The 12,801-nt window shown below is 41.4% G+C and overlaps 1 protein-coding gene across 1 annotated transcript in view; it reads right to left on the reverse strand.

The window, feature by feature from the left end:
- UBE2R2 (ubiquitin conjugating enzyme E2 R2) overlaps positions 1-11,815 on the reverse strand; it is a 132,400-nt gene extending 120,585 nt beyond the window's left edge. The window contains 1 exon segment of the mRNA XM_036739165.1: positions 10,978-11,815. Coding sequence (XP_036595060.1) covers positions 10,978-11,154 — 177 coding nt within the window. The 5' untranslated portion in view covers positions 11,155-11,815.
- Between the last annotated feature and the right edge of the window lie 986 nt (positions 11,816-12,801).

Below are 12,801 nucleotides of genomic sequence, written 5' to 3' on the forward strand. Positions count from 1 at the left end.
TTTTTTTAATGTACTGATTGGCTTTACTGATTTCTTTTTCTCCTCTTTTTTTTTCCTTAAAAAAAACAGTACTTGTTCTTTAGGTTGGCTTTAGGGTAGTTAGGTAGGAGAAGAAAGAGAAATCAGGTGGGGGAAGGATACTGCAAGAAATTGTGGTGATGTGGAAAACCCAAAATATATCAATAAAAGTTTTTTTTAAAGAAGTTTCTTGAATATAGGGGTAGTTTCATTTTGGTCTTTGTATCACTGCCTAAAATAGTAACTTGTAATCTTCCTACCAAGAGGAATAGAAATTCAAATTGTTATTTATTACTAAACTTATTAAGTAAGCCTTATTCAGAGATTACTATACTATCCACTCAGTAGCTCCTTTCCAATTTTTTTTAACTATTTTAAAAATCATCACATGAATAAAACTGTTTCTGCTCAGCCAGGAGCCAATCACAAAGTTTAAAACCTGAAAAACTGTAAAACAGGCCTGATTCACAGCTGAAACCAAATGGGTCAGGTGTCAATGCAACAACTATAGCAAAGCAGCTGACTTTAGAGAGAATTATGTGACTCAAGACTCCAAATATAGAAAAGATAAAAATTAAGACACAGATTTTGGACTTCTACAAGCAGAACTAGGGAAACTTAATACTGAACTCCTTCACTTATAAATTCACCTCAGGTATCAGTCACCAAACAAGCATTTATTAAATGCCTACAAAGTTCCAGACATTGTGATAAGCAGAGGGAATATAAAGACAGAAACCCTACCACAAAGGGGATAGCATTCAAACAAGAAAGACTTAAATCCTGCCTCAAACACTTATTAGCTGTTTGATCCTGAGTAAATCCCTTAACATCTCTATGCCTCAGTTTCCTCATGTATGAAACGAGAGGGTCCTCTAAGGTCCCTTTCAAGCTCTAAATCTATAATTCTATGTACATATAGTCATGTATATATACATAATATATACAAATTAATACAAGGTGATTTGAGGAAGGAGTACAACAGCAGCAAAGGTTTCATGTTTAAGCCACATTTCAAAGAAATGCAGAGATTCTATGAGGCAGAGGTAGGAGGAAGAGTATTTCAGGCAAGAGAAATGATCAATGAAAAGGTGCTAGACAGATGAGGTATCACCTGTGTGGATGAGCAAGTAGGCCCAAATGACTGGAAAAAAGTTTATGGAATGGAGTAATGCATAAGAAGACTAGAAAGTAGGAAGGGGAGGAGTTTCAAAGAGTTTTAAATGCTACGCAGACTTGTTTATATTTGTTCCTAGAAAAAAAAGGAGCCACTGGAGTTTATGTATTGGGGGTTTTAGGGGGTGGAGAAGAAATGACATGGTCAGACCTGCAACTTTTGGAAAATCACTCTGCATTGCAGTAAGGAGAGTTTTGAGGTAGGGAGACTAAATAAGAGGCTGTCTAAGAGATGATATGGGTATGAACTAAGGTGGTAGCTGCATAACTGGTGAGTAGGGAATGTATTCAAGAAACAATGTGGCAAAAGAAACAAGATTTGGAAAGAAATTGGATATGTGGGTTAACAATGACAATGAGGTTTGCAAACCTGGGTAACTGGGGGGGGGGGGGTACGCCGGGGTGGGGGTGGGGGGCGGGGGGAGAGGCAGGAAGGAAAGCAAGGGACAGGAGGGAACAGAACAGTGTCCTCTTTTTTGAACATAGTGAATTTTAAATATCCAACTGAAAAAAGTCATTAGATAATTGGTGATATGAGGTAAGAGAAACTAAGACTGATGATACAAACCTAGGAAACATCTGCATAGATGGCACTGAGTTCATGGGAGCTGATGAGGTCACCAAATAAATACAGTAAAGAAAAGATGAGAAGACCCAGGACAAAACACCTTGAGTACAGCCAAAGTTAGTACCAAGAGAAAGATAAATGAGTAGAAAAAGACTGAGGAGCAGTCAAACAGGTAGGAGAAAAACTGGATGATAGCAGTGTCACAAAAACACAGAGAACAGCAGGAATCTGGGAGGAGAGAGTGTCATATGCCGCAGAGAAATCCAGAAGGATGAGGACTTAGAACAGGTCTCCGGATTTGACAATTAAGAAATAGACCACTGATAACTCTTGGCAATTAAGAAATAGACCATTGATAATTCTGGAGAATGGTTTCAAGTTGCCTGGTAAGGGTGGAAGACAGATTGCAGATGATTTCAAAGAGAATATGAGAGGAAAAAAAGGTACCAAAACAAGCACTTTGGACTACAGATTTTCCCTAGATTTAAGAGCTTAAATTTCCTTTAGAAATATTTAAGATATCTTGATTTGTAAAGAATAAAGTTCCTAATACAGAAGTGCCTCATTTTTTCTACAAACATTACATTTCAAAGATAAGATATTCATTTCTAACTCCCTAACTTTTAAAAATTTAGCATCAAGAAAGCAAGGAATAGTTTACCTATCAGATTCATAGAAACGCAAAGAATTCATGACACAACAAGAGATAGAGAGCATTACAAAATGTGAAATGGAGAATTTTGATTACATTAAATTGAAATGTTTTTGTATAAAAAAAGCCAATGCAATAAAGATTAGGACAAAAGCAGAAAATTGGGAGAAAATCTTTACAACTAGTGTCTCTGATAAAGGCCTCATCTCTAAATTATACAGGGAACTGAGCCAAATTTATTGGAATACAAGCCATTCCCCAATTGAGAAATGGTCAAAGGACATGAACAAGCAGTTTTCAGAGATAGAAACTAAAGATATCTATAGGCATATGAAAAAATGCTCTAAATCACTACTGATAAGAGAAATGCAAATCAAAACAACTCTTAGGTACCACATCTCTCCCGTCAGATTCACTAAAATGACAAAACAGGAAAATGATAAATGCTGGCGAGGATGTGGGAAACTGGAACATTGTTACATTGCTGGGGGAGTTGTGAACTGATCCAGGCATTCTGGACAGCAATTTGGAACTATGCCCAAAGGGCTATAAAAATGTTCATACCCTTTGATCCAGCAATACCCCTTCTAGGGTTATATCCCAAAGAGATCACACAAGTGGGAAAAGGACCCATATGTACAAAAATATTTATAGCGGCTCTTTTTGTGGGAGCAAAGAATTGGAAATCAAGGGGATGCCCATCAATTGGGGAACAGCTGAACAAGTTGTGGTATATAAAGGTAATGGAATACTACTGTGCTGTAAGAAATGGGGAGGATACGGACTTCATAACAACCTGGAAAAACCTACACGATATAATGCTGAATGAGCGGAGCAGAACCAGAACATTATACACAACCACAGATATATGGATTCTGTGATGACTAACCCTGATAGGCTTTGCTCTTCTCACCAATGCAAGGTGCAAAGACAACTCCAAAGGACTCACGATGGAGAGAGCTATCTACATCCAAAGAAAGAACTATGGAGTCTGAATGCAGATTGAGGCATACTATATTATATGCTCTCCATTTTTTTTTCCCTTTTTTTTTTTGGTTTTATTTCTTCTTTCTCATGATTCATTCCATTGGTCATAATTCATCTTTACAACTTGACTACTGTATAAATAAGTTCAATGCGAAGTTATATATGGAAGACATATCAGATTCCATGCCGTCTTGGGGAGGGAAGGGGGGGAAGGGGGAAGAAAATCTGGAACTCAAAATTATGTGGAACTGAATGTCGTAAACTAAAAATAAAAAATTTTAATTATAAAAAAATACAATAACATGGTAATAGAAAAAAAATTTAGTATCAAATCCCTCACTGCCAAATTAAGGAAAGCTATTTAAAAGATACCTTTTCTAAGACCAAAAAAAATCACTCTAAAATGCAAACTGTTACCCTATTGATTGGGGAGGATACGGACTTAACCTATAAATCTCCCTGCACTGTCCTTAACTGAAATACTTAAGGGGATGGCAAGGAAAGTGTAAAGAGACCTCTACCCTATCTCAAAGATAAAGCAAAGGGGAAGAACATGACCACAAACTGTCTAATCCTCCTGTCTAAACTTTCCCCACTGCTCAATAATACATAATAATCAGTCTTTCCCCACTACTTTTTTTTTTTTGCAGGGGGCACAGCAGGGCAATTGGGGTTAAGTGATTTGCCCAAGGTCACACAGCTAGTAAATATGTCAAGTGTCTGAGGCCAGATTTGAACTCAGGTACTCCTGACTCCAGGGTCGGTGCTCTACTCACTGCACCACCTAGCTGCCCCCCACTACTTTATTGATTCTAAAATAAAAGTTTTGAGGTATTTAATACTTGTACCATTGTAAAACAATGTACCAATGTAAAACAAAACCAACTCAAACATTATGAACTTATAGCCAAAGCAGCTGCAATATAAAATATTCATAGCTGCAACTATAACAATTTTTCAGTGCTCTTCTGGTCTTACTAATAACAAAGAGCAAATCAGTGTTTCAAATTTGTACTTTTAAGCAACAAATGCATTTCTGCATTTCATACTGAACAAGCCAAATAGTAAAAGGTACTAAAATTTGTCCATGCTACAGTTTTTAATAGTATGGTTTGGAGAGAAAGCACTGAAATTAGCTTTATTACTTAGTTCTTTTCATTCTTAGAAATCTTTCATTCTGTCCCTTAAAGAGGATATGCGTATGTTTCTCTGTGTGTGTGTGTGTGTGTGTGTCTGTGTGTATCTGTACAGAAATTCACTTTCTAAAAGCACATGAAATTTAAAGAAACTGGTTCTGTGAATGACAAACTATAAACACAGAGACCTAAAATCATCAAGGATACAGTGTACATAGGAAGTCTTTCAAAATGAATTCAGGTAAATAGCAAAATTAAAATCTTTCTGACACAACTTTCTTCCAGGAAGATGGTATATCCGAACTACACTCAATGTAAGCAGATTTTAAAAAGAAGTTTAGCCCCTAAAATGTACATTCAAAAAACAGGGCCTGTTCAAAGCCTTTAGAGAAGGGAGAAAAAAATTCAAGTCATTTATAAAGACTACCACTGCACCTTATACCTAGTGGATACTCAATAAGTGTTTATTTTATTGAATTTGCTGACCTTCATCAAAGGTCATAATCCCTAGGAGATAAAAGTGGAGAAGGGTATGTTAACCCCTTAAATTTTTGTTGTATTGAATAGGTTATAAAGCACCTACTACGTGCAAGGTTCTGTGCTTGGTGTTGGAGATGGTTCCTGCCCTCAACCTCACATCCAAATTTTTAAAAGTAAAAAGTAATGTAACATCCCTTTATCTACTTGTACATACAAGTGTATTACTTTCAAAAACGGAACAATTTTTTGAAAAACAATTCGGTAAATTTAACCAGGGAGCTTCTAAAAAAGTCCTATGGGGATTCCTCTAACACAAGTGAAACACACTCATATACAACCCCATGATATTTATATCATATAATCATAGACTTAGAGCTGGAAGAAGGCTTAAAGGTCATTGATTCCGATCCCCTTATAGAGGAGGAAACTAAGATCCAAAGAGGTTAAGTGATTTACCCAAGTGGTCATACAGAGAGGAAGGGACAGAGCTGGAATTCCAAAGCTATGTTATCTGAAACCAACTAATCTTACTCATAGATTCACTTAAACTCAATAAATGTTTTTTGAGAACCTACAGTGTACTCCAGAGCATGGTGCTAGCATATAAAATATAATTTTTGTATAAAAAGACATTTAAAAGTTTTTACATGCTTAAATATATAATCTTTCTATTTTTGAGTGCATATTATATAAGATGTATTCACCAGCAAGTTTTTGGATAAATTATAGCTCCCAAGAAAGTACTATATTTATTAATATTTTATTTTTTGGAAAAGATCCACAGTACAATATTATGGTCTTCAGATATTAAAAATGTATATAAGTGAAATAGCGTTAAAACTTATTGTTAGCTGCTGACTTGATCAACAAGTTATTCTCTTGATAACAAAACAGAACTCTCATTTGCTCCACAGTAACAGGTTCAGAGGTATTCAATACTCTGTGGTTTAAATGCCAAAAGATTACTTTGCCACTTATACATGGTCACCCCTAGAAGAAACAAGCAAAAAAAAAATTCAAATCATCAGTCAACGAGACATGAGTCAGAGAAAAACAAGAGACAAAAAAAAAATCTCAGATAAACTATTTTAAGCATATGAAAATCAATTGATAAAGATTTACTAAGCCTCTACCATGGGCCAGGCACTGTGCTAAGTAAGCCCTGAGGGTACCAAAAAAAGGCAAAAGACAGTTCCAGCCATCCAGGAGCTCACAATCTAATGGAGGAGACAATATGCATAAGAATATATACACTCTATATACAGGACAAATTAGGAAATAATAGGGAAGGCAACAGAAATAAGAAGAGTTGGAAAAGACTTGCTATAAAAGATGGATTTTAGTTGGGACTTAAAAGAGAACAGAGAAGCCAGCCAGTAGGCGGAACTGAGAAGGGAAAACATTCCAAACATGGGGGAACCAGCCTGAGAAAATGCCCAGAGCAGACAGAGAGATGGAGTATGTCTTGTATGTGGAAGAGCAAAGAAGGCAGTATCACCAACTCAGAGTCCATGACAGGGAGTAAGGTGTAAGAAAGCTGAAAAAATAGTCTCAAGTTGTCACATACACACAATCAGCCAAAAATCAATAGAAGCAGAAGAGATCAGAATGTATATATGAGAACCACAGATCACTGATGAAAAAGCTTTGTATGATGTAATGGGGGAAAACACCGGCCCACCACCACTATATTTGGAATCAGAGGACCTGGGTTCATATCCAGCTCTGCAACTTACTACATCTATGACTTTGGGAAGTCATATTCCCTATTGGGCTTCAGTTTCCTCATATGTAAAAATGAGAAAGCAGAACCAAATGCCCTCTAAGTTCCCCCTCCAGTTCTAAAACAGCAAGTCTATGATTTTTCCATCTCTAAATTCTATAATCCTAGATATTTAATAATGAAATGGGCCTGGGCAATTAGCATATTAAAAAGTCGAGTTCTAAAATAAAAGAATGACAGGAAGTTCCACTGCCCTTAAAAAAGCATTACTCCAATTAAAGGGAAAATAATTTTAATTTGAAAGTATACAGAGGCACAATCTAACTGATAAGGAAGAAGGCAATATAATAGGGAAAACTCCAGTCACAAGTGGAATAACTGTAATACAGAGCGCTAAACACCTACAAAAAAGGTGAAGTGGAAAACAATGGTATTTGAACTTAATCATTCATTGCTTATCGTTTGGAACACTAACATTAATTTGTCTCTTTTCAACAAAGGGACTAATGGGTCTAGCAGTAGAAGAATATTAATGGGAGGGGACAGACTAGGCAGAAAGAAGAAAAAAAAAAAACAGAAACAATCACCAACACTAGAGTGGATAGATTCCTGACCTCAAAGGCTTTTTTATATTCAAGGACAACAGGGAAAGAAATGGGGCGGGGGGGAGCACTGTAATGCATAATATTATATGAAAACTATAAAATTATTTCAGCTATAAAACATAGCACCATGAAAAATATAAGGGGAAACATTAGAGTGGTATCTGGCTGTGGAGAGCCTTAAAAGTCAATTTTAACTTTGCTCAAAAGGCAAAATAGTAAGCTACTGAATATTTTTGAAGCGTGGATATATATGACCAAACCTATTGAGTAAGGTCATTCATTCTAGCAGCAGTATGAAAGATGGATTGGTGGTAAGGAGAAAGTGGAGGCAGGAAGACCTGTGAGGAGACTATTCCAATCATCCAAATGTGTGGTAGACATGGCAAATAGGAAGAAAGATTCCAGAGATGTTGCCCAAGATATAATTAAGAGGACTTCGTCTGAATATAAGAAGGGAGAAGTAGAGGCAAAGATAACCAACCCCTCAGGGTAGTAAACGTGGAGACTGTATGAAAAATGATATAGCAGTCAGAAACAGTAAAGTCAGAGGAGGAAACATAGTGGAAAAGATAATTGGCTCAATTTTAGACATTGGCATTTAAAGTATCAATGGGACATTCAAGTGGAGATGTCCTGAATGCATCTGAATCATCTTAAGGACAAATTTAGATTTGGGACTCATCTTCTTAAATGTGGTAGTTGAAGCTTTGAGACTATAGTCTCCAAAGAAAATAATATGGACAAGGACAGACCCATGAAGAAGAAACTTAAAAACAAAAGCAAAAAAGAAAAGACTCACAGGTTAGAGATGGAACAGTCCTTGGATCATTTAATCCAATCTCCTCTTATTAAAGATGAGGAAACTGAAAGGTTAGCCTTTACTTTTAAAGCATCAGAATGGAGACTTAAAGAATCAGAAAAATAATTTTTTGAATGTAATTTTAGAATAACAGGCCCCAAAACTATAGAATTTATTTTAAAGTATTGAAGTCAAAGAATCAAGAACTTAGTTCACTAAGTTTATGCTCCATAGAATCCACTATAACTCTTCTCTTTTTAACTTCCTATCTTAGTTATGTATTTCAAAATAATATAATTTGTAATAATAATAATTACATTTATGTAGCATTTTGAGGTTTGCAAAATGTTTTCCTCACAACAACCCTGTGACATCAAGTATTATTATCCCCATCTGAAAAAGCTAAAGCTCAGTAAAATTAAATGACTTGCCCAAGGTCACACAACCATACGTTCACAATTATTATTCTCCACTGGCAATTCTCCACTAATGCCCCTTCCACTTTCTTTTACTGTCAGTGTTTTATTTCCAAGTATGAATAGTTCAAAAGCTGCATTAGGATGAGAAAATTCTAATCAACTTCCATATACAAGTGTCTTTAAATTTTTCCTGTACCATATTGCTATAGCAAAACTATGATAAACTTTATTTTACTCCTATTCCATTAGGTTATTCTTCAGACCTTTAAAAAGTGTTTGATTAGAAAAGTTACAATACAGATGAAGATCCTTTCATATACTGTCCTAGAATCCACATTTGATTACTAGAATTAAAAAAAAAACTATGAAATAAGTTAAAGAAGTACCATGAGAGTAGGTGTCACAGTGATCAGAGAGAGAAATCTGTTGGTAAATTCTCCCGCAAATACAGTTTGCATTGATCAGGTTTTGTTTAAAACTATAAATTGCCTAAATTCATACTAACTTCAAAAAGTAACTAAAATTTGTACCAACAATGGACGGTCCTTATGAACTAATTTGTCTAGGGCCTAGGAAACCCCAGCACAATAGGAAGCATAACACCTCATCCATTCTTATTTTTGACACAAATAGGTAGTCAGCTGTATACATTCACATTTAGATATTTTTAAATATCTATTATCTATATGGTAAACAAACTTGACGCTTCCTAACAAATGAAGCACATGGCTGGTAGGAGTAATAAATTACTTACAATGTACTATTTATTACTACCAATGATTCTTTACATGAAATTTTAACATCTCCATCCCACCTCCTTCAAAAATCATCCCTGCAAAGCTGACCTAGATACATGCCTGAAACTGGGGCTACTACCTTGAAGGAAAATAAAGGTTAAGTAATTGGGTAGTCCTAAAAATATACATCACACCTGCATGACTAAGACACTGATTTGAAACTTGTGCCAAGATATCCTCTCCCTTCAAAACAATAACCTGAAAAATGACTCACAGATCATGTCATCGAACAAAACAAAAATGGATTCTCAGGTACTTGCTTCACAGTTCTTTCAATGACTTTCTTCCCCACTCCATCCCCCCAAAACCAATAATAACCCTATCTTTAACTGTTGACGCAAAAAGTCGATGAAAAACTCAAAAAGTTCCTCACTTTGTCTTAGGACATTCTTGAAACAAGCCAGTAAATAGATCATATTAAAACTAACTTCCATATTACTGAACATTAGACCTATAGCTATTTATTTGAATAAAGAGCTATATGGGCATTCAGCCACCCCTACCTCAGATCCCACCCCTTTTCAAAGATCCAGACATTCCATTTGCTACAGCTAGTCATCTGACGAAAGGTCTCGATTTCATCTCCCTAAAATGGGAATCTTTCTTCCTCCCTCTATGACACTCAACAATACTCTGTGAAGCCTTCTTTACCTGCTTAAGAACTCATAGGGTAGTTGCGAGGCTCAAAAGAGAATATATGCCAAGTGCCTTTGCAAACCTTAAAATACTATATAAATGCTGGCATTATCCTTAGTATTATTAAAACGCAAGTCGTTGGCTTGTAAGCAAGGAGTGGACAAAAGCCATTAGAGGAAAGGCTTTGAAAAAGTTAAAGTACTATTCACAAAGTATTTCCGTTTAACCCAGCAATTAAATAGGGAATAGCAAAGGAAGAGAAAATGAGATTTTCAAACAAGATTGTGATTGGAAGACTCAGTTACCTCTTTTCTCCCCACACCTACGACTCTCCTCATCTACCATCATCATCCACGGGAGGAATGCACTAAACAGGCCCAACAAACTCCCTGCCAGGCCTCTGGAGAGTCTCACAGGATAGGATGACAGGCCAATACCTTTCTCCACCAACCCCCGGGGGTGGGGGGCAGACGGAGAGGGTGGAGGTGGGGGGCGGGGGGGGGGGGGTTGTTAGTGCAAAAGGTGCAGAAACTTCCCAGGGTTCCCCACGGTCTCCAGGCAATCTCCAGGTTGGAGAGTCTTGTTCGATCGTCCCCAGAACATACACAACACACAATAAAACCCTCTCCCACCGCCAGACAGAGAAGGGTCCGGCTTCCCTCCCCTGCTCACTAGACTTTCCCCAGACCCCCTGCCTCCAAGGGGGGAGAAGGGAGCCGGGTGAGCGAGGCCTTGGACCTTCCCCGCCTCCCGGGATCGCGGGCCCGGCGCGGAGGCGCTGGCGAGGCGGCCCGGGGACAGAAGCGGCTGGGCCTCCCGCACACCCCGGGACCGACAGCTGGGGGCTGGAGCCCAGAGCGCCGCGGGTGGGGGAAGGGGTGGAAGGAAGGGGTGTACACACTCACACGTACACGCACGCACACACACACATGCACACTCTCACACGCGGGGCGACTCCGGGGGAGCCGGAGATGGCCGTACCTTGAAGTAGCCGCCCTCGTAGAGCGTGTTGGGGGGCCCGAAGATGGCCACCTCCCAGTTGTAGAGGTCGGACTCGTCCACCAGGGTGATCCGGAAGCCCTCCACCGGCTCCTCCTGCAGGGATTTGAGCTCCAGCATCAGGGCTTTCTGCGAGCTGGTCATCTGCTGCTGGGCCATGGCAGCGGCGGCGGCGGCGGAGGCGGCGGCGGCGGCGGCGGCGAGGGCTAGGGCCGGGCCGCCGGGCCCCTCTCCAGTCCCCGAGGCCCCGGCTCCCACACAGGCCTCGCTCTCCTCCCCACCGGCCGCGGCGGCTCCTCAGGACTGCGGCGGGGCGGGGGAGGGGACGGGAGAGGCCTCCTCACAGGTGTGGGTGTGGGTGAGTGTGTGTGTGAGGGAGTGTTGTGCTGGGGGTGTGGGGGGGGACGTGGGGGAGGAATCGCTCCCTTTCCGGGGCCTCCCCCCCCCAAGGGGGGGGGCCTCTGCGGGAGGAGGTGGAGAACGAGGAGGAGGAGGAAGAGGAGGAGGAAGAGGAAGAGGAAAGCAGAGCGAAGGGGGAGTAGGGGGGGACAGGGCCCAGCACCGCCGCGCTCTTATTTCTATTTCTCTTTCTCTCTCTCTCTCTTTCTCTCTCTCACGCGCGCGCTCTCGCTCTCTTTCTCTTCTTTCTCTCTCTCCCCTCTCTTTTTCTCTCCCTCTCCTCCAGAGCCCGGGGAGGGCGCAAGGCGCCCGAGAAGGGGGAGGGGACGGCGACCGGGGCACGCGCGAGGGTCTCGCGGCGGCAGCTCTCCCGGGGGGAGGGGCGGGGAAAGAGAGGGTCTCGCGCGCCGCGGGAGAAAGAAAGGGGAGGGGGAGAGGGCGGCCGCGCGCGCGCGCGCCTCGGCGGTGGTGTTGGTGGTGCTGGTGGTGGTGGTAAGGTGGGAGGGGGGGCGGCTCTCCTCAGCGGCGGGGCGCGCGCGCGCCCCCTCCCTCCTCCTCCTCCTCCTCCTCCTCCTCCCCCCGCCGTCTCCTCCTCCTCTTCCAGTCACCAGCTCCTCTCTCGCCGGCCACTTGGGCCCTTTGTGACGCCAGCAGAGCACCCTGACCTCAGCGCGCTCAGTTCCAGGGGCGGTGGCAGCCCCGCCAGCTGTTTCCTCCCTCCCCATCCCGTCCCCGCCCCTTGCTCCTCCCACTTTCCTCCCCTCCGCCTCAGCCCTTAAAGGAATAGTTTCAGGCTTCGCTTCTGTGGAGGGGGGAGGGGTAAGAGGGTTTTTTTTTCCCCCTAGTCCTTGCGTGCCCTGCAGGAGCAGAGCCCAGCGGAGCGGTTGGGGTACGGGGTTGGCTAAGAAAGAAATGGGAGGGTATGTCCGTATGATCCTCTCCTCTCCTGGGGAGGAGCGAGAAAGAGGTCTCTAGAAGTGAGTGGGGATTTCTTATTATCCCTGTGCTTATGCGGGATGGACCTTAGAGATCTACCAGAGCGAAGGCGGGAATGGGGGAAGTTGGAAATGTTTGCGTGCCCCTCTCTCTGCCCAGTCTGGCGCTAATTACTTGCAGAATTGAATCGGAACTTCACGGCTGGAGAGGCGGGGCTGCTTTGGAAAAGGATATAGATATATGGATATATTACTAGGTGACCTCTGGGTGGTCCGACCGTCAAAGGCCACCTGGGGGGGGGATACCCGGAGTAGAGCTGACTTAGAAGGGTTCAAGGGCAAGATAAAGAAAAGAGCCAAGAGCAAGTAGGGTAAGAACCCCCGTCTCCAAAAGGTCCGGATGATGGCAGAAGTAATTGCGAGAGATCCGACTTGCCCTTCCAAACGGTAGTAAGCTGCTTGAGGTGCCTGA

This window comes from Trichosurus vulpecula, chromosome 1 (assembly GCF_011100635.1).
Source record: "Trichosurus vulpecula isolate mTriVul1 chromosome 1, mTriVul1.pri, whole genome shotgun sequence".
NCBI classification, from domain to species: Eukaryota; Metazoa; Chordata; class Mammalia; order Diprotodontia; family Phalangeridae; genus Trichosurus; species Trichosurus vulpecula.